The following is an 18,782-nucleotide window of genomic DNA, read 5'->3' as shown; positions in this document are numbered from 1 at the left end:
GGGCTGGTGCCAGAAGCACATGAGAGAAGTTTTTTTTTTTATTATGATTTATTTTATTCTATTGTGAAGTTCTTATTCTGCATTGCAAATGCGAGCAGGCTTTAATTCTTGATTTATTTATATTTCAATAAATATGCTGGTTTCAATACAAGTTAAGCTCAATCGACAGCATTTGTGGCACAATATTGATAACCAAAAAATAAAATTTTAAACTTGCCCAACTTAAAAAATATAATATAAAAAAGAATGTAAAATATTGTGAGGCACTACAAATAGAAGTGAACGGGGCCAAAACTTTTTACATTATACCCAAGACATAAACGATATGTATGCACGCATGATTGTGTGATAAAATAATTTACTAACCTTTTCTGTGTAAAATTATAAACAATTTTACAACTTCATTGCCATGACGATGTAACAAAAACAAACCCTAAAATTATTGTAAAATTGACCATTTAAACAACTAATAATACATAAGTTTTATATTAATACAGAAATGCTTTAATGGAAGTGGTTTTATAAATTATAAACTTCATATTTCTGCCTTTAAACCCTCCAGAAATTGGCCCCATTCACATCTATTGTAGGTGCCTCACCGAAACCTCAATTTTTGCATATATATATATATATATATATATATATATATATATATATATATATATATATATATTCCGACTCATCCCTCCGTTACATAATAAATAAATAAATAATAAAAAACTGTATTCATGGGCTGGATCCATCCAGTTCCTTTGTAAGTGCCTTACTGTGCTCTTGTAATAGACAAGGGTCAAGTCGAATACATTTTTTGTGTTCATCAACATTATGCAACACAACAACTTCTGTTGATTGAGCTTCAATTTGATTGAACCCAGAATATTTATTTTAACTAACTAATAATATCAATACATTGTATTTTTAGTGACCAGCCGTGAACCTCATAGATAAAGACAATCCGTCACTCAGCGACGCAAGGACTTTTATTGTGAATTGAAGTTTTGCTGCAGACTTCACACCTAATTCATGACGTCCATGATCGGTCTGAGCATCTCGCTGCTGGTCAGTGCAAAGTGCAAAGCTCAGATGAAATTTCTCCTCTCATAAAACTGATGGTCTAAAGTTAATTTCAAAGAAACTAATTTGTGGACTACTCGCCTTTTGTTGCAAGGGTGAGTTCAAATGTCTTGTAGCAGCTCTGTGATGATAGAAATAAGTTTTTCTTTCTGTAATCTCTGTTGCTTGACCTCTGCGAAGACATTAGTGCAGTGTGGCTCTTCTCATTATTTTAGACTCAAATCTTCATCTAGCATATGATGGCAGATGGAACAGCTTCCGTAATATAGCTACTTAATAAACATCAATGTTGTGTATTTATTTGTGGACAACAGCAGATGATAACAGGTTGAAGAGGCTGGTGAACTGTACATCAAGTCATTATTGCATCAGATTTATTGAGTTTTATTTCACAGTTCTCAGCCTCATAAGCTTTTAAGTCTTTACTGCCATTAAAAGTACAGTTCTCATCATTTACTCACCCTCATGTCGTCATAAACACGCACGACATTCTTTTTTCCGCGGAACACAAACGAGAATTTTAATGGAGATGATGTCTGGTCCACACAATGCAAGTGAATGGTGACCAAATTCTCAACCTCCAAAAAGGGCATACAGGTAATCCAAAATACTCCATAGTTTAAATCTATGTCTTCTGAAGCGATCCAATCGGTTTTGAATGAGAACAGACCATAATGTAACTCATTTTTCACTGTATAGCTTGCCACTGCAGTGCTCTAGATGGAGCAAGGAAGTGTAATCGAGCTTGAAATCATGATCTTCAAGGAGACTGCTGATGTCAAAATTAATGTTGAATAAAGGAGTATTTTGGTATTGTTTATTCAAAAAGATATATCTCCATTAAAATATATTTGTTTGTGTTCCACGTAAGAAAGAAAGTCATGCAAGTTTGAGACGACATAAGGGTGAGTAAATGATGAGAATTGTAATTTCTGTGGGAACTATCCTTTTTTAGGCTAAATCATAAGGGTTTGGTGAATAATTTTTTGAGAGTAACGATACTTTCGTTTTATGTTCCTTTAAAGTTACACAACTCCCTTTATAATATTGTCATTGTATAATATTGTTGAATATTTATTCTGTAGTGAAAAAATATGTCCGATAACTTTGCATGAATTGTATAAAAAAAGTTGTCGAAATACAGTATTAGTATAATTTTGTTGTTATAGAGAGCTGCATAGTTCTGCTGTTGAACCAAGGAAAAGATTCCTCAGATTCTTTTATTCAGACTTTTTGTTCCTGGATACAACAAAACTTGTTTTTCTGTTACAAGTAAGTTGGTCCGGAAAGAACTTTCCCTGGATTCATCGTGCATGTTGATTGTTTTGCTGAACTAGAAAATCAGGTACTGAAAATTAGTTTCAGGCTGGATTGATGTCTTCTCTTAGAAAATCTTCGAGTTAAAGTGCTTTGATCTGGATCTGTAAGAAAGTGCACTAGCATGTCAGGCCTACAGTAACACTTTGTAGAGCTCATAATAAATCCTCTTTCTGATTATGTCATCTGTCTATGTCTTTGTTTTGTATTTTGTACTGGAATTTGCATCCACTGTGCTGGTGACACAAAGCCACAAATTCACTTATTTGATCACTGATCTGTCCGTGTATATTACATTCACTGTCAGAGAAAAAATAATTGATGTTGTGGCTTTATAAGGAGAAATCGGCTTGTTTTAAGGAACAATTGACCAAAAAATGAAAATTCTCTCATTATTTATTACACATTTTGTTATGTTACAGCCTTATTTCAAAATGCTACAAGCTCGGCACACCTATTTTTGGGCAGTTTCTCCCATTCTTCTTTGCAGGACCTCTCAAGCTCCATTAGGTTGGATGGGGAGCATCAGTGCTCAGACATTTTCAGATATCTCCAGAGATGTTCAATCAGGTTCAAGTCTTGGCTCTGGCTGGGCCATTCAAGGACATTCACAGAGTTGTCCTGTAGCCACTCCTTTGTTATCTTGACAGTGTGCTTTGGGTCGTTGTCCTGTTGGAACCTTCACCCCAGTCTGAGGTTCAGAGTGCTCTGGAGCTGGTTTTCATCAAGGATGTCTGTGTACATTGCTGCATTCATCTTTCCCTCGATCCTGACTAGTCTCCCAGTTCCTGCAGCTGAAAAACATCCCCTCAGCATGATGTTGCCACCACCATGCTTCACTGTAGGGATGTTATTGGCCAGGTGATGAGCAGTGCCTGGTGTCCTCCAAACATGACGCTTGCCATTCAGGCCGATGATTTCAATCTTTGTTTCATCAGACCAGAGAATTTTGTTTCCCATGGTCTGAGAGTCCTTCAGTTGCCTTTTGGCAAAACATTTACTGAGGAGAAGCTTCCGTCTGGCCACTCTACCATACAGGCCTGATTGGTGGAGTGCTGCAGAGATGGATTTTCTTCTGGAAGGTTCTCCTCTCTCCACAAAGAAATGCTGGAGCTCTGTCAGAGTGACCATCAGGTTTTTGGTCACCTCCCTGAATAAGGACCTTCTCCCCTGATTGCTCAGTTTGGCCGGGCGGCCAGCTCTAGGAAGAGTCCTGGTGGTTCGAAACTTCTTCCATTTATGGATGATGGAGGCCACTGTGCTCATTGGGATCTTCAATGCTGCAGACATTTTTCTCTACCGTTCCCCAGATCTGTGCCTCAATACAATCCTGTCTCAGAGGTCTACAGACAATTCCTTGGACTTCATGGCTTGGTTTGTGGTCTGACATGCACTGTTAACTGTGGGACCTTATATAGAGAGGTGTGTGCATTTCCAAATCATGTCCAATCAACTGAATTTACCACTAAATCATTGATTTGAAGGCTTTGCAATGCTTGAAATTGCGAAAAAACTGAAGATTTCATTCAAAGGAACAGTTCACAGTACAGTCTTCAAAGACAAAGGACAACTGACTCTGATGTACTTATCCTCTTGTTTAGTTGTACATCAGAGTCTCTAGTTTGAGAAATAGACGCCTCACATGTCCTCCGCTGACAGCTTCATTGAATTCTACCCGCTCAACCCCAGTTTCATGTACAACAGTAAAGAGAAGTTTCAGGAGTGCAGGATTTATAGGAAGAATTGCAAAGAAAAAGCCACTTTTGAAACAGAAAAACAAAAGGAAAAGGTTCGAGTGGGCAAAGAAACAGACATTGGACAACAGATAATTGGAAAAGAATGTTATGGATCTTAACCCCATTGAGCTTTTGTGGGATCCGCTATACCGTAAGGTGCGTGAGAAGACGTGGAAGTGTGGGCTGAAATGTCACCTGAATATCTGGACAAACTGACAGCTGGAATATCAAGGATCTGCAAAGCTGTCATTGCTGCACGTGGAGGATTATTTTGATGAAAACTCTTTGAAGTAGTTTAAGAAGTTCTGAGATTTCTTTCAAATTGTAATAGTAATTTTTCACATTATTAATGTCCTGACTAAACATTGTGATCAGTTGAATCCCACTTTAGTGAATATATATATATATATTTATTTATTTAATTATTAATTTCATTTAGTTCAATTTATTGGGATTTTGGTTTGATATTTAAAGATGCGCTCCGTAATTTTTTCCTCGTTAGAAAATTGTAACTCCTGAAGACATGAATTGTAATTTTGCAATATATGTAAGAAGTCATGAGCACTCACATTAAAATGAAGACTTCAGGCATATCAGGAACCTTATAAAAGCTGTTTTATTCTTCATGGAGAGGTTCCACACATGGGGGCTACCATGTTACAATCACAAGACCAGCCGAAAACTTCTCGCTTAATCTCAGTAACCGCCCTGTTATTTGACACGTTCAGTCATTGATTAAAGAAATCATGGCTGACAGTGAAGAGTAAATTTGATCATCAGAAACCGAAAACTATTGATTTTAAATGATGCTGCATCCAAGTCGCTAGGTGTCAGTTTAAGTCCAAGATGACACAAAGACAGAAGTTACTGAGTGCACCTTTAAATGCGTAAATCTTTGTTAAATATTAAGGAACAAAGAAAGCACTATGGCATAACAATGGCTTAATAAACTGTTGAGGGTGCTGCCATATTGGAGCATTGTAATTAGGAGTTCTAAGGTGATGTGATCGATACAAATAGAAATCTCTTAATTACGGTAATTCTGGCATGACATGAATGTAACCCGAGCAATGCCCTAGGAACCACCCAGAATACCCTAGCAATTGCGTAGTAGTTTTTTCATGGACTCAGACACCACTGTGAAAGTCCAGTGTTAATGGATTTTTGCTGAGATTATGATCATCTGACTTGATGTGACTGTGTTGCAGATTCATTCTTTCCGAACTGTAGCTTATAAATGAATAGCAATTTAGCAATTTATGATTGTTTGTTATCTTTACAACACGTCATCATGTATCAATGCTAAGTAGAAGACTTTTTTTTTTTATTTGACATATTTATTTGTTAATTCGATTAAATTTAATACGTTAATTAAATAAGTACGTAGCTGGTGTTCCCATACGGTGTAATTTAACAATTTATAAATTAAATATAAATCATATAAATAAATATGCTTTACAATGACAATATTGTCAATTCCGTTTATGAGAATAGTTACCCAAAAACCGTGCCGTTCACGGCAATCTCCCATTCACTCCTATGGGGAGATCTGCAGAGCTTGTCAAAGCAACCGTAGTCAAGGGGGGAGGATGTTAGCAAAGGTTCAACACTCAGAGAGGCCAAGGTCCCATGAGTAAAAGAAGCAGTACATTTTTAAAAGCATTTAAAAGCTTAATTCAGTGCTACGAACTTTAAGACAAGGCTATGTCAAGCCAACATCCAAGTTTAAAGTAGTTAGAGTTTTGTGGCTATATGCTAGTGTGCTCCCAGACGTTGACAAATATTCCCTTTTAGTAGATTTATTCATTTAAAATGACAGTCTTTCTTATTCCAAATTCAACTTTAGGCTTGTTTGCTGTTGTGAAATCTAGGAACACACTGTTTGAGTCGACTGCTGACATGTTCTTTGTATCCTGACCTCGGAATTTCAGCTAGTACTTTACAGAACTCAGAAGGGCATTATGCCCCGTCCTGTTTTATGACTGAGGATCATCAGGTTCGAACATCATAACAATCAGTAATGATTGACAAAATCCATGTCAAACGTGCTCTCTGTATCAACTAAAAAGTGTTGAAAAGGTCATCATGAATAGACATCACCAGTCACTTTATAAGGTTTCATTTTCTATTCTTTCTCACACCCCTTATGTTTATTTTTATCAACTTATTTTATCTTAATGGGAAAATGCACCCTAATGCATAAGTGAAGCCCTTGTTCAGTGGTACATTGTTAGCTGATTTAACTTGATCAAGGCCAATACGATGTCCCTGAAACACCCCTAATCTATCCAGTACTCCGAAGAAGTTTAGCGCAGACGGCTCTTAATCAGAGGGGGAATTATACAATTATATTTCAAATGAAGCCCGATGACTTTTTGCATTGTGACATTATTTTCATGACCGTTAAGCAAACCCTGTCCCCAAACTGTCATTAGGGTACTGTTATGTAATTTTATTCTCATTACATTAATGTGAAAAAATGATTATTTATTAATATTGTAAAACACAATTGTAAGAAGACATAATGCTATGATTTGTTGCACTGAATTTAAGTTTATGTTGATTTTAATAAAGAAACCATGTCAGGCAGAACATTCCAAACTTTTGGTTGGTACTAGGCCTATACTGTTCAATGCAGTGAAGGTTTTCATGTAGTAGGTCTTGCAGTGGGTGTGACTTAAGCTTAGTGATTGGATTAATGGCTGGAGGAGGGAAATGAAAGGCAGAAGAGAGGTCACATGAGAAGTCAGTTCTGTATGACCAGCCACACACTGTATTGCCACTAACACAATCTCTTTATCTGTCTATATAACACTTCCATACACTGACTGACCCTGTATGATTGAAGATATACTGAGAAAGCAGGACTGAATAAAATCACTTGCACATTTTGGACACCAACCAGGAACAAAGCCGTCTGATTTAGGTGACAGATTTTTCGTGGGTGAGTTGAACTGGAACAAAAGCATTATTTATGGGGAAATTCTAGTTTTGCTTTTATCCCTTTTTGCTTCATTTTTGTCGTCAGTGGGTCTTAGTTGGCAGTTTTATTATGCAATTGCAGAGGCAAATGTATGCATTTAGCAAGGTAATGCTTTTTAAAGGCCATCAAAGGCTTTAGATGGTAATACCTGGGTAGTAAGTTAAATAAACCTGATTCTGTTAGCATTTCAGATTAGCATTAGCATTGCTTTAATTGCTACATGCACGCTTGCTGGCGTGAACTCCCCAAGTTTGTGCAAAACCTGATGACCCGTGTTATTCCAGCATGATTTGGGAATGTTCCAAATCTTGTGTGATTCAATGGAAAGAAGGAAATCTGACATTTTGCAAAAGAGAGTTAACATAGTCAATGTCACAGCTTTGGCATATTTGATAAGAAGAGAAATAGTGCAGAGTCTTAAATATGTCTTCCACGTAATAAATTTCAACTTTTCACTGTTTTAGATTCTCAAAATCTTAAAAGCGTTGATTATTTCTAGGTTTTAATTAGAGGTCAACCGATAGTGGATTTTGCCAATAACTAAAGTGGTGTTGGAAAAGGCAGATAACCGATTAATCGGCTGATTTTTAAAGAAAATCTGTGTTTTTTTTGTCTTTCCTAACTGTGACTGTCACAGACATAGAGACTACAAGAGTCCCAAATGAATAAAATCCCAAATGCAGTTAATTTTACAACCAAAATCGTAATAATAACAAAAAGAAAATCAAGATTTGATGCATAATGTGGGACATTTAGCTATAAGCAATCCCAAAATACACTGGGGACTCTTCGAAATGTCAGTGCTTCTGCTATTGTGCTAATATTCCCATTAAGTTTATATAAATATACATTAAATAATAGGGCTGTCACAATTATGAAATTTGGCTGACGATAAATTGTCAAACAAATAATTGTGATTATGATGATTAATTGTCTCGTTAAAGGCTTTCACGATTATTTGTCATATAAATTGTCATATTTTTAAGGTGTGCTTTTTATCTTCATACATGTTTTTCCCTTTTTCTCCCAATTTGGAATGTCCAATTCCCAATTTGCTCCAAGTACTCGTGGTGGTGTAGTGACTCAATCCGGGTGGCGGAGGACAAATCTCAGTTGCCTCCGCGTCTGAGACCGTCAACCCACGCATCTTATCACGTGGCTTGTTGAGCGCGTTACCACGGAGACATGGCGCATGTGGAGGCCCACGCCATCCACCGTGGCGTCTACGCACAACTCCCCACTGCGAGCAAACCACATTATAGCGACTGCGAGGAGGTTACCCCATGTGACTCTACCCTCCCTAGCAACCGGGCCAATTTGGTTGCTTAGGAGACCTGGCTGGAGTCACTCAGCACGCCCTGGATTAGAACTTGTGACTCCAAGGGTGTTAGTCAGCGTCTTTACTCGCTGAGATACCCAGGTCCCAAGAAGTAATTTTTAAATATTTAACTTCCAATATATAAATCAAATCATATCATGAAATAAATAGGAATAAACTGATTTCCCTTTTAAGGCTTTAAAAATGTATGAATGAAAATGACATGAAAAAAGAAGTTTTAAATAAAAAAAAAAATTCAAAATACTTATACTGATCAAATTTAGTTTTGGTAAATTTTACATATACACTTGTTTTTTGAACTCATATATTTTTTTACTAAAAGTTTTTATATATGTTACATTATATTTATATCACATTTTTATTGTATTAGTAAAATCTTTCTTTCCTACTTTTACACATTATTTAAATGCTCTGATTAAAAACCTCGACTCACAAGCCCCTTATTTGACATTGTTGGTGCTTATATAGCCTTACCCAGCAGTTCGTTCACCCGCCTATGATTTCTATTACCAATGTGTAAAGCTTTTTGCATTTTACTTTGACATATTGGTGGCTCACTCAGTATGTGGTTATGAAGATAGGAGAGGAGCAGACCGCTGTGTACTTTGTGACTTGTTTTTCCTGTCTCTCATATCTGTGTTTAAACTAGCCTACTGTCATGAATCTAGGCTGAATATAAGGAAATATTTAAATCCTTGTGTGTGAAAAGAGATCAGTTCTATTCAGTATCTTCTTATAAGGCAAATAAAAATGTTGACCAATGGTTAGTACAGATCTGAGCACGTCAATCTGATAATCTCGTTCATTATGTCTGTCTGGATTGTTTCATTAGTGTCTGTGTATCACGTACAACAACCATTACCGATGTACACTTTAACCCCTTAGGCTGTCCTAAACCTTGAGTAAAGCATATCTGCTTCTCAAATTAGAGAAGTAATTGTTTTATAGAGGTACTATTAGATAAGCTGGGCAATGTTCTTCAAGTGAAAAGCCTGGGGTTGTCAGGGCATTCGATTAGTTGAAGGTCTCAGAATGTCAGGGACATCACTTCATACACAGCATATGGCCCCACAGAGTATTTGGACACTTTAGTCACACTTAAAAATGCATGAATGTCATTCAGTAGATGACAAAATGGCAAACCAAGTGGCATTAAAGCCAAGGAGTAGTTTACCGTGATCCCGTTTCTCAATTATGTATTTATGAATGTCAGTAATCTAGTTTATGAATACATTTCTATGGTGAAAACAACTAGACCAGGAACTCATGTGACTCATTTTACCAACTGCAAAGATATTCCTATCGTTTAGGCATTTTAAAAATGTTCAAGGTTTTGCCACTGATGCTTTCCATACTCTGAGATGTCTCTGAGATATTTGGGGATGTTAATTGGAAGCTTAATATTTTAATGAAAGGTTTATGAACTGACAAGGTTTTTTTCTGAACTCTCTACCCCAGAACCCCTGTGCAGAAAGATGGATATGTCACATGCACACCATAATCACCATAGAGACATGACCATGTCACCTCCAATCACAGACAGTGAGCACCCCGACACAGGCCATGGCGGTATGATGATGATGGTGAGACAACCTTGTTATTATTTCGTTTTGTTTCAGTATTTGGGATGTCCATGGACTTTTTTTTGGACTTAAATTAAGATTTAAGGTTACAATTTACAAGGGATGTAGAATGTTTATGAATTTATAAGATAATAAAATGCATTTTTAAAAGGACAAATACTCCATGTAGTCCTGCAGTTAATATGCATGCATTATAAGTTATTAGAAAAGCCTCACAAAATGTTGTTTAAAATAGTTTTAAATGGAGTGTCACAATGCAGGACATGTCAACAAACCATTCAAAGTTATAAATCCATTTTAAATAAAAAAGCCTAGCCATTATCTGATGTATTCTTTACTTAGTTTACTGGGTAAAGTTTGGTTAAACTTTATTTGTTGATGCTTTCAGCAAATGACCTTCTACTTAGGCTACAAAAATGTTGAGCTGCTATTCGCCTGGCTTGTCATCAACACTCCAGGAGGTAAGTTTGTTTATTTGGTTTATTTATCTTTGGTTGGTTTATTTATCTTTCACTTTTATTGACATGGTGGTATTTTGGAAAGGCTGTTATTTTGGCTGTCACGATTATGAAATCTGGCTGATGATAACTTGTCACAAATTGTCATTTAAGTCATATAATCTTATTTAACTTGGAATCACATGATAAAATAGGAATATTTGATTTCCTTTCAGGCTTTAAAAACTTGGAAAGTGTTTTAATGCAATTTTACAGGGTTAGAATGCCATGAAAAATTATTTAAAGACTCTTCCATTAAACCCACAAGCCCTTATTTCCCTTGAAAAAAGACCTTCTGTGTCTATTTGAAAATGTTTCTTCGTTCTGTTATCTCAGAAATGGAGTAAGCGGCTCTTCTCTTCCCCTGTGTCACTGCGTGTCATTAACACTGCCTGTATGAACCTGCAACAACTGTTAATTTAGTCAACAAATTTACTGATGGAAATGTGTGTTGACAGGTTTTTTTTTTTGTTAACATTTACAAAGGCATGGCAAAAAATACGCATCATGACGATAATAAATCTATTTTAATTTAAACACACTGTTGACGAAAATATGATGAGAAGAAAATAACACTGCATTATATTATCAAAGCATTAATAAGGTTTTTAGCAGAAAAGTAAAAATCTAAATGCGGTTTATTTAAAAAAAAATCTAAGCATGATAAGGTGTGGATTGATTTGATTGATTTTATTGCTACCACTTCAGGCCTGCACTGTACATTTTTACATATAAACATTTAAATGACTAACAAAAAACTGTGTTAAAATGAACACTCTCCATAGCGACAAAGAACATTTGCTAATAAGCAAACTTTAAACTAAGTGAAACCGCTTCGCATTTACTATTTACAGGAGTTTTGGAGTTAATGTGGAGTGCTCAAATAATACAGTAACACTGAGACTCAAAATGTCCCGTTCATGGCATTTCAATATTGGCTTAAAATTCTAACTTTGAATTAGGGCTGGGTAAAAATATAGATTTTCTGATGCATCGCGATCTTCATTTGAACTCCATATTGATTCTTAAATCCCAAGATCCATCTTTTACTCTATATGCAAGCAAATTTCGTGCTATGCGACTGAAGTGAATATATTTGGCAACTGGCTGGTAAATGTTTACATTTCACTCACCAGTAATTGTGTAATTTAGTCGTGAAGTGTTCATCAGCGAGATCCTTTCACAGCGTGTTGAGAGTAAAAGTTGTTCCGTGTAATGTGTGTCCAAGACGAGATCCACGCGACCCATTTGTCATTGAATACTGTCTCTTTTATTACCCTTTCTGTTCTTGGAATGCAAACTCATGAGGTTCGAAAAAGGTGAGAGGACCACTGGTCCACGAAAATGTTTTCTTGGGATATTTAAAAAAAAAAAAGAAAATGTGCTAAAAGCACAAAATCCAGTGATTTTAGGGATTCAAGTAAAGCAAGGTAACTGCAAGAATAAAGGGTATTTTGGTATGGCTTGCTTCTGTGTCACAAATTTGTAAAATTTGATTAACCGATTACTTCAGTGACCCCTCCTGGAGATGTTACAATGTGACAAAAGAGCGTCTTATGTGGTATGAGCAAGTGAATCAGTCGTTCATGACAGAAATCTACCAAGAGGCTTTATAGTGTTTAAGCATTAAAAGAACAAAGCAGATCTACATATATATATATATATATCTACACACACACACATCCTTCACTATTGCTTTTTTCAAGATGAAACCAGTTGTCAAGATATTCATTCGGAATTCTAGAAACGGTGGCATTCTTTGTAGCACTGTCATAAGATACTTCCTTACTATAAAGAACAAATGTGCTGGTTGCACATGTTTTGCAAGTTTTCACAAGGAAACTAGTTTAAGCTGATTTATGTAAATGATTAGAACAAAAGCAGAATTTTTTTTGTTGCCCCAATGCATGAAATCAGTTTAAAGGGAGACTTAATTCTGTCATAATTTACTCGCAATCATGCTGTTCCAAACCCGTCTGTGTATTTTGATGTGGAACACAAAAGATATTTTAATAGAGTTTATAGTGGCTCACTTTATAGCTTAAAAAGGATGCAAGGTATCTTAAAAGTACTCCATGCAACTCGTGTCATTTTGACATGGATTAAACCTCTAGAGTTATATGGATTACCTTTATGCTGCCTTTGTCTTTTTTAGAGCTTGAAAGTTTGGACCCCATTGACTTGCATTGCATGGATAAATTCTCACCACATATCCATCAAAAAAACCTTTGTTTGGGTTCCGGAGAAGAATGAAAGTCATACAAGTTTTAAGATGTCAAAGGTTGAGGAAATTATTTGAGAATGATACTTTTTGGTGAGCTATTCCGTTAAAATCTTTTTGTCTTTGTCGCTAGAGATGGCAGGTGCGTGCATCGGTGTGTTCTTGCTGGCTGTGTTCTACGAGGGACTTAAGATCAGTCGTGAGGTCCTGTTGAGAAGGAATCAGGTGAACGTGCGTTACAACTCCATGCCTGTCCCTGGAGCAGATGGAACCATCCTCATGGAGACCCACAAAACAGTTGGGTCAGTAAATACACTCGTGTTTTTCAGAAGCTCAGTGTAGAGGTCTGCTGAAGCCCAAACACGGCCCATAAACAGGAGACAGCCAGACCGTTACAGTCCAATTATAGGACTGAACTCGATGCAAAAATCCTTCCTCTTCAAGGCCCAGATGCACAGAGTCTCACAGCTCTGACTCAAAATTGCAGGGCACTTTGTATGGAAAACGAGTTGCATTAAAAAGGAAATACAAATAATTTTTTTTTTTGGATGTGCTTGTCTGTACAAAAGTGGCCATAACGTCCAAAGTATACTTCAGTTTTCCATGTTCCACTGCATCTCATGTACAGTGCACGACGCAATTTTTTTATATGTTAGGGCTGTTGATTTAACGCGTTAATTCAGTGCGATTAATTTGACAAAAAATAATGCGTTAAAAAAATGTACGCAATGAATTGCACAATAAGGAAAATTCCTGAGAAATGCAAGCATGTAATACCACCTGTTTACTCCAGAGAGCAATAAGTGAAATTTCAGCTGTGTGAGCAACGCACAGTTTATACAGTGAAGAAAACAACCCACACCACAGACATGTTACGTTCTTGCGTTCAAAACACTTGTAGGAGCGCAAATGGGAACTGAGGGATCTCAAGATGTGTTTAAAGATTGAGTATTAAACTATATTTAACTTGAAACGGTGAAATAAAAATTTTAGGTTTATGATGCAATGCACCCGAGACACTACACAAGCATATCTGACGCAGGTGTATATTGACGGGGTCCTTAAACAATCCCTCATAATAAATCTCCAACTGATTGACAAATTCACTTGTGAAATGGATTGCTGTGAACTGTGTCCCAATGATTGACTTATGATCAATAATGTGGTAGTAAACAATACATTGTATTCTAAAGCTGCTTTTTGTCTTATCAATGATTAACTCTTCTGCTACAAGAATGTAATGCATTTTAATTATCTGAATATTTTTTATTATATATATATCATTTTTAAATATTTAAAGATAACTATGTATAATTATATATTGATATAAATATGTATATATTGAATTATTGTTATATGAGGGGCTTTCTCAGCAAATATTTGTATATGCGATTAATTAATCGGGACACCATGTAATTAATTTGATTAAAAAGTTTAAACGATTGACAGCCCTAATAAATATATATACATACAGACTTCTACTGTATATATTTCACAGTTCAGTGAAAATACTGCTGTTTAGTGCAGCATTGTTCTCTAATCACTGATGATTAAATGATGAGGTCAATGAAGAACAGGCAAACAACTTAATCCTGTTATCAATGATGTAATCATAGCACTTTTGTAGTCATTACCACAGAGTTGACCTCTGAAAAGCAAACGTGCATTTTCTTCACAATTATGACCTGCCTTTTTTGTAATCCTATAATAATTCCTTGTTCTCTTCTGTTCCCTAGCCAGCGAATGCTGAGTGTTGCGCACTTGCTACAGACGGTTCTGCACATCATCCAAGTGGTGGTCAGTTACTTCCTCATGCTGGTGTTCATGACCTACAACGGTTACCTGTGCATCGCCGTGGCGGCGGGCGCAGGGTTTGGCTACTTCCTCTTCAGCTGGAAGAAGGCAGTAGTGGTGGATATTACAGAGCACTGTCATTGACCTCTCGACAAACCCCACGGCTGATCATCCCACTAAATAACCTCAAAAACACCCACTGTACAATCCAAACGTACATCACAACTACTCAATGTTTTTAGAGCACTGTATGAATGCTCTAATTCATTTTGGGAAAGAGTGAGGGCCTCACGGCTCCATTCATTTTAAAGCTTGGCTCTATTTTGATCCTCTAAGTTTCATACAAAATACAATTTTTCATAACCCTACCATTCCTCGTTTCCATCCCGTCACTATTTCAATCACTTTGACAGCTGCATGTCTTCTGTAATGTTAAAATATGTGTGAACAGCCCAACCGTCTACCTCCACGGTCATAGTACACTATCAGAGTGAAAGATCACAACTCAGTTTAATATAATAGTGTCTGCTGTCCACTTCACATTAATGTACATGAATGAAGGTGCTTTTGGGCAGTGCGATACAGCCTTACTAAACCCCTTTGCCTTAAATTAGGGAACACACACACACACACAAGAGGGCGACTGAAGACTAAGCTAAACTGCTTCTGGCAGACCTAGTATACAAGCACTAGTGATTATATTTAAGGTAGTGCTGGGATGTTACGGCTGACTATCCAATTGTTTTTTGTCTTCTATTTGAGCTGTTGGAGGAATCAATGAAACAACTATTAATGAGTGATCATTGTTTTGTCTCTGGATTGAAATGTTGAATGATATATGATGTTTGCACAGAGAAATAGAGGTTTAATTAAACTCTGTGTTGGCAGAGCTGAAGTTGAACTTTGCTCCTTTGGAGTGCTTTTAAGTAATTATTCAGTGGGAAATTATTGGAAAATAAATGAAATATGATGCCAGTGTAATTTCTTTTTATAATTTTTATTTGTAAACTCTACTACTTAAATAACAATGTATTTGATATCAAAAACTTTTTTGGCAATCTATGTAGATCCTTATACATTTTTTCCCACATCTTTAAAATGATTGTGTTGCGTCACACATAATAAATGATGTATAAATCTATAAAAAATATTTAAAATATTACAAATATAACGGTAACTACTCTGATAGTCTATAGAATGTCAATTTTATTGTTTTTGATGATAGTTATGCTCCTTTATGGTAAAGGGGTGTGCCTTTGTCATACTGGACCCAATTAACTCCCAATTTAAGGTTGGAAGAAGTGTCTGAATTGTTCGTAAAAACAAAAACATTTAAACAAAAAGGCTGGAACTTAAGGCTGTCTTACTGAAAAAATAGCAAACCACACAGCATTGTGGTTTTTAAGTATCATGTACTTTTTGCTTAGTTTAATTTGTTTTCTGTAATCTATTTTATTATTTCAGAAGAAAATGTTAATGTCATGTGCCTGTACCAATAGTCAGGTACACTTTGTGGCACTGGATTTGAGGATTCGTTATATTCTTTATCACGGGGCTTTGTCATATCAAATCTGGGATTGTTTTGAAAAATATAGTAGTAAACTGTATCTGTGAGTCATTTTTTTTGTAAATAGGTTTCACATTTTGGTGAACACTGAAGTGGAACACTATACAAGCCCATGTGTAGAAGAATTGAGCCTCATTTCCAGTTGTTAACATTTCACAGTTCAGTCATGTCTATAGAATTAAACCTAAAACAGTACTGTGATTGTAATAGTAAATGACAAATAAATATTGTATGATTTGAAGTATACTTGTTGTGACTGCCTCTTCTGTGAACCTATACTGTATATTATTAGTTTGAAAATGGAGAGCTGGTTCCAACAGTTTCTGTTTAAAGTCCTATGCAAGACCATGCTAAACACTGTTTCCGGCACTACAACACCACTGTTGAATCCGCATCACGACACATACAGAGCGACCAGTGTAAATTGATTCCCCAGTGAGTGGCTCTTATGAGCTAGTTCTTTTGAAACTACAGCACGAACAGTGTGGTCCGATTCCCCAACAAATGACTCTTATTATCCAATTCTTTTGAAACTACACCATGACCGGTGTGGTCCGATTCCCCAACAAATGACTCTTATTATCCAGTTCTTTTTAATCTACAGCATGACCGGTGTGGTCCGATTCCCCAACAAATGACTCTTATTATCCAGTTCTTTTTAATCTACAGCATGACCGGTGTGGTCCGATTCCCCAACAAATGACTCTTATTATCCAGTTCTTTTGAATCAACAGCATGACCGGTGTGGTCCGATTCCCCAACAAATGACTCTTATTATCCAGTTCTTTTGAAACTACACCATGACCGGTGTGGTCCGATTCCCCAAAAAATGACTCGTATTATCCAGTTCTTTTGAAACTACACCATGACCGGTGTGGTCCGATTCACCATCAAATGACTCGTATTATCCAGTTCTTTTGAATCTACAGCACGACCGGTGTGGTCCGATTCCCCAACAAATGACTCTTATTATCCAGTTCTTTTGAATCTACACCATGACCGGTGTGGTCCGATTCCCCAACAAATGACTCGTATTATCCAGTTGTTTTGAATCTACACCATGACCAGTGTGGTCCGATTCCCCAACAAATGACTCGTATTATCCAGTTGTTTTGAATCAACAGCATGACCAGTGTGGTCCGATTCCCCAACAAATGACTCTTATTATCCAGTTCTTTTGAATCTACAGCATGACCAGTGTGGTCCGATTCACCATCAAATGACTCTTATTATCCAGTTCTTTTGAATCTACAGCATGACCAGTGTGGTCCGATTCACCATCAAATGACTCTTATTATCCAGTTCTTTTGAATCTACACCATGACCAGTGTGGTCCGATTCCCCAACAAATGACTCTTATTATCCAGTTCTTTTGAATCTACAGCATGACCAGTGTGGTCCGATTCCCCAACAAATGACTCGTATTATCCAGTTCTTTTGAATCTATAGCATGACCAGTGTGGTCCGATTCACCATCAAATGACTCGTATTATCCAATTCTTTTGAAACTACAGCACGACCTGTGTGGTCCGATTCCCCAACAAATGACTCTTATTATCCAGTTGTTTTGAATCTACACCATGACCGGTGTGGTCCGATTCCCCAACAAATGACTCTTATTATCCAGTCGTTTTGAATCTACACCATGACCGGTGTGGTCCGATTCCCCAACAAATGACTCTTATTATCCAGTCGTTTTGAATCTACACCATGACCGGTGTGGTCCGATTCCCCAACAAATGACTCTTATTATCCAGTCGTTTTGAATCTACACCATGACCGGTGTGGTCCGATTCCCCAACAAATGACTCTTATTATCCAGTTCTTTTGAATCTACAGCATGACCAGTGTGGTCCGATTCCCCGACAAATGACTCTTATTATCCAATTCTTTTGAATCTACAGCACGACCTGTGTGGTCCGATTCCCCAACAAATGACTCTTATTATCCAATTCTTTGAATCTACAGCACGAAGAGTGTAGCACGATTCCCCAGCATTTGACTCTTATGAGCTAGTCCTTTTGAATTTACAGCATGACACATACGGCTCAAACAGTGCAGCCCGATTTCCAACAGAATTACCATTATGAGTTGGTTCTTTTGAATTTCTACAGTGTGACAAATACAGTGCAAAAACTTTTGAATCCATACCATATTCTTCTTTCTTCTGTTGAACAGAAATTAGTTTTTTAGTAGAATATTTCAGCTCTGTTTATCCATTTTATGCAAGTGAATTGTGACCAGAAATATTAAGCCCCAAAAAGGACATAAAAGCAGCATTAAAGTAATCCATAAGTAGTAATCATGATTTCAGGCTCGATTACACTTCCTAGTTCTTGACGTATACGCAGAGCACTAGATTGAGCTAGGAAGTGTAATCAAGCCTAAAATCATGATCGGCAAGGAGACTGCTGATGCCAAGATTTATATTGAGAAAGGAGTTACATTTTGGTCTATTCTTAACCAAACAAATTAAATCACTTCAGACATTAATTAAACTACTGGAGTCTTATGGATTACTTTTATGTCCTTTTTGGGGCTTCAAAGTTCTGGTCACAATTCACTTTATCCAATTCATAAAATGGATAAACAGAGCTGAAATATTCTACTAAAAATCATAATTTGTGTTCTGCAGAAGAAAGAATGTCATACACATCTGGGATGGCATGAG

At 36.7% G+C, this 18,782-nt stretch overlaps 1 protein-coding gene across 2 annotated transcripts; it reads left to right on the top strand.

Annotated features, from left to right (window-relative positions):
• The first annotated feature begins 1,134 nt into the window (after nt 1-1,134).
• On the top strand, nt 1,135-17,849 carry LOC127643219 (high affinity copper uptake protein 1-like). Of its 2 annotated transcripts, none has more exons than XM_052125859.1 (5): nt 1,135-1,169; nt 9,908-10,032; nt 10,421-10,493; nt 12,884-13,052; nt 14,487-17,849. In XM_052125859.1, exons 2-5 carry the CDS (start codon nt 9,925-9,927, stop codon nt 14,686-14,688), a joined length of 552 nt encoding a protein of 183 aa, XP_051981819.1. In that variant the 5' UTR covers nt 1,135-1,169; nt 9,908-9,924; the 3' UTR covers nt 14,689-17,849. The 2 variants fall into 2 exon arrangements, with proteins under 2 accessions (XP_051981819.1, XP_051981818.1); XM_052125858.1 differs by lacking the exon at nt 1,135-1,169 and adding an exon at nt 6,887-7,071 and having other exon boundaries at nt 14,487-17,848.
• Nucleotides 17,850-18,782: the final 933 nt, after the last annotated feature.

The sequence above is a fragment of the Xyrauchen texanus genome, chromosome 4, assembly GCF_025860055.1.
Source record: "Xyrauchen texanus isolate HMW12.3.18 chromosome 4, RBS_HiC_50CHRs, whole genome shotgun sequence".
Taxonomy (NCBI): Eukaryota; Metazoa; Chordata; class Actinopteri; order Cypriniformes; family Catostomidae; genus Xyrauchen; species Xyrauchen texanus.
The sequence above is the reverse complement of the archived record's forward strand: the minus strand, read 5'-3'. Positions and strand labels throughout refer to the sequence as shown.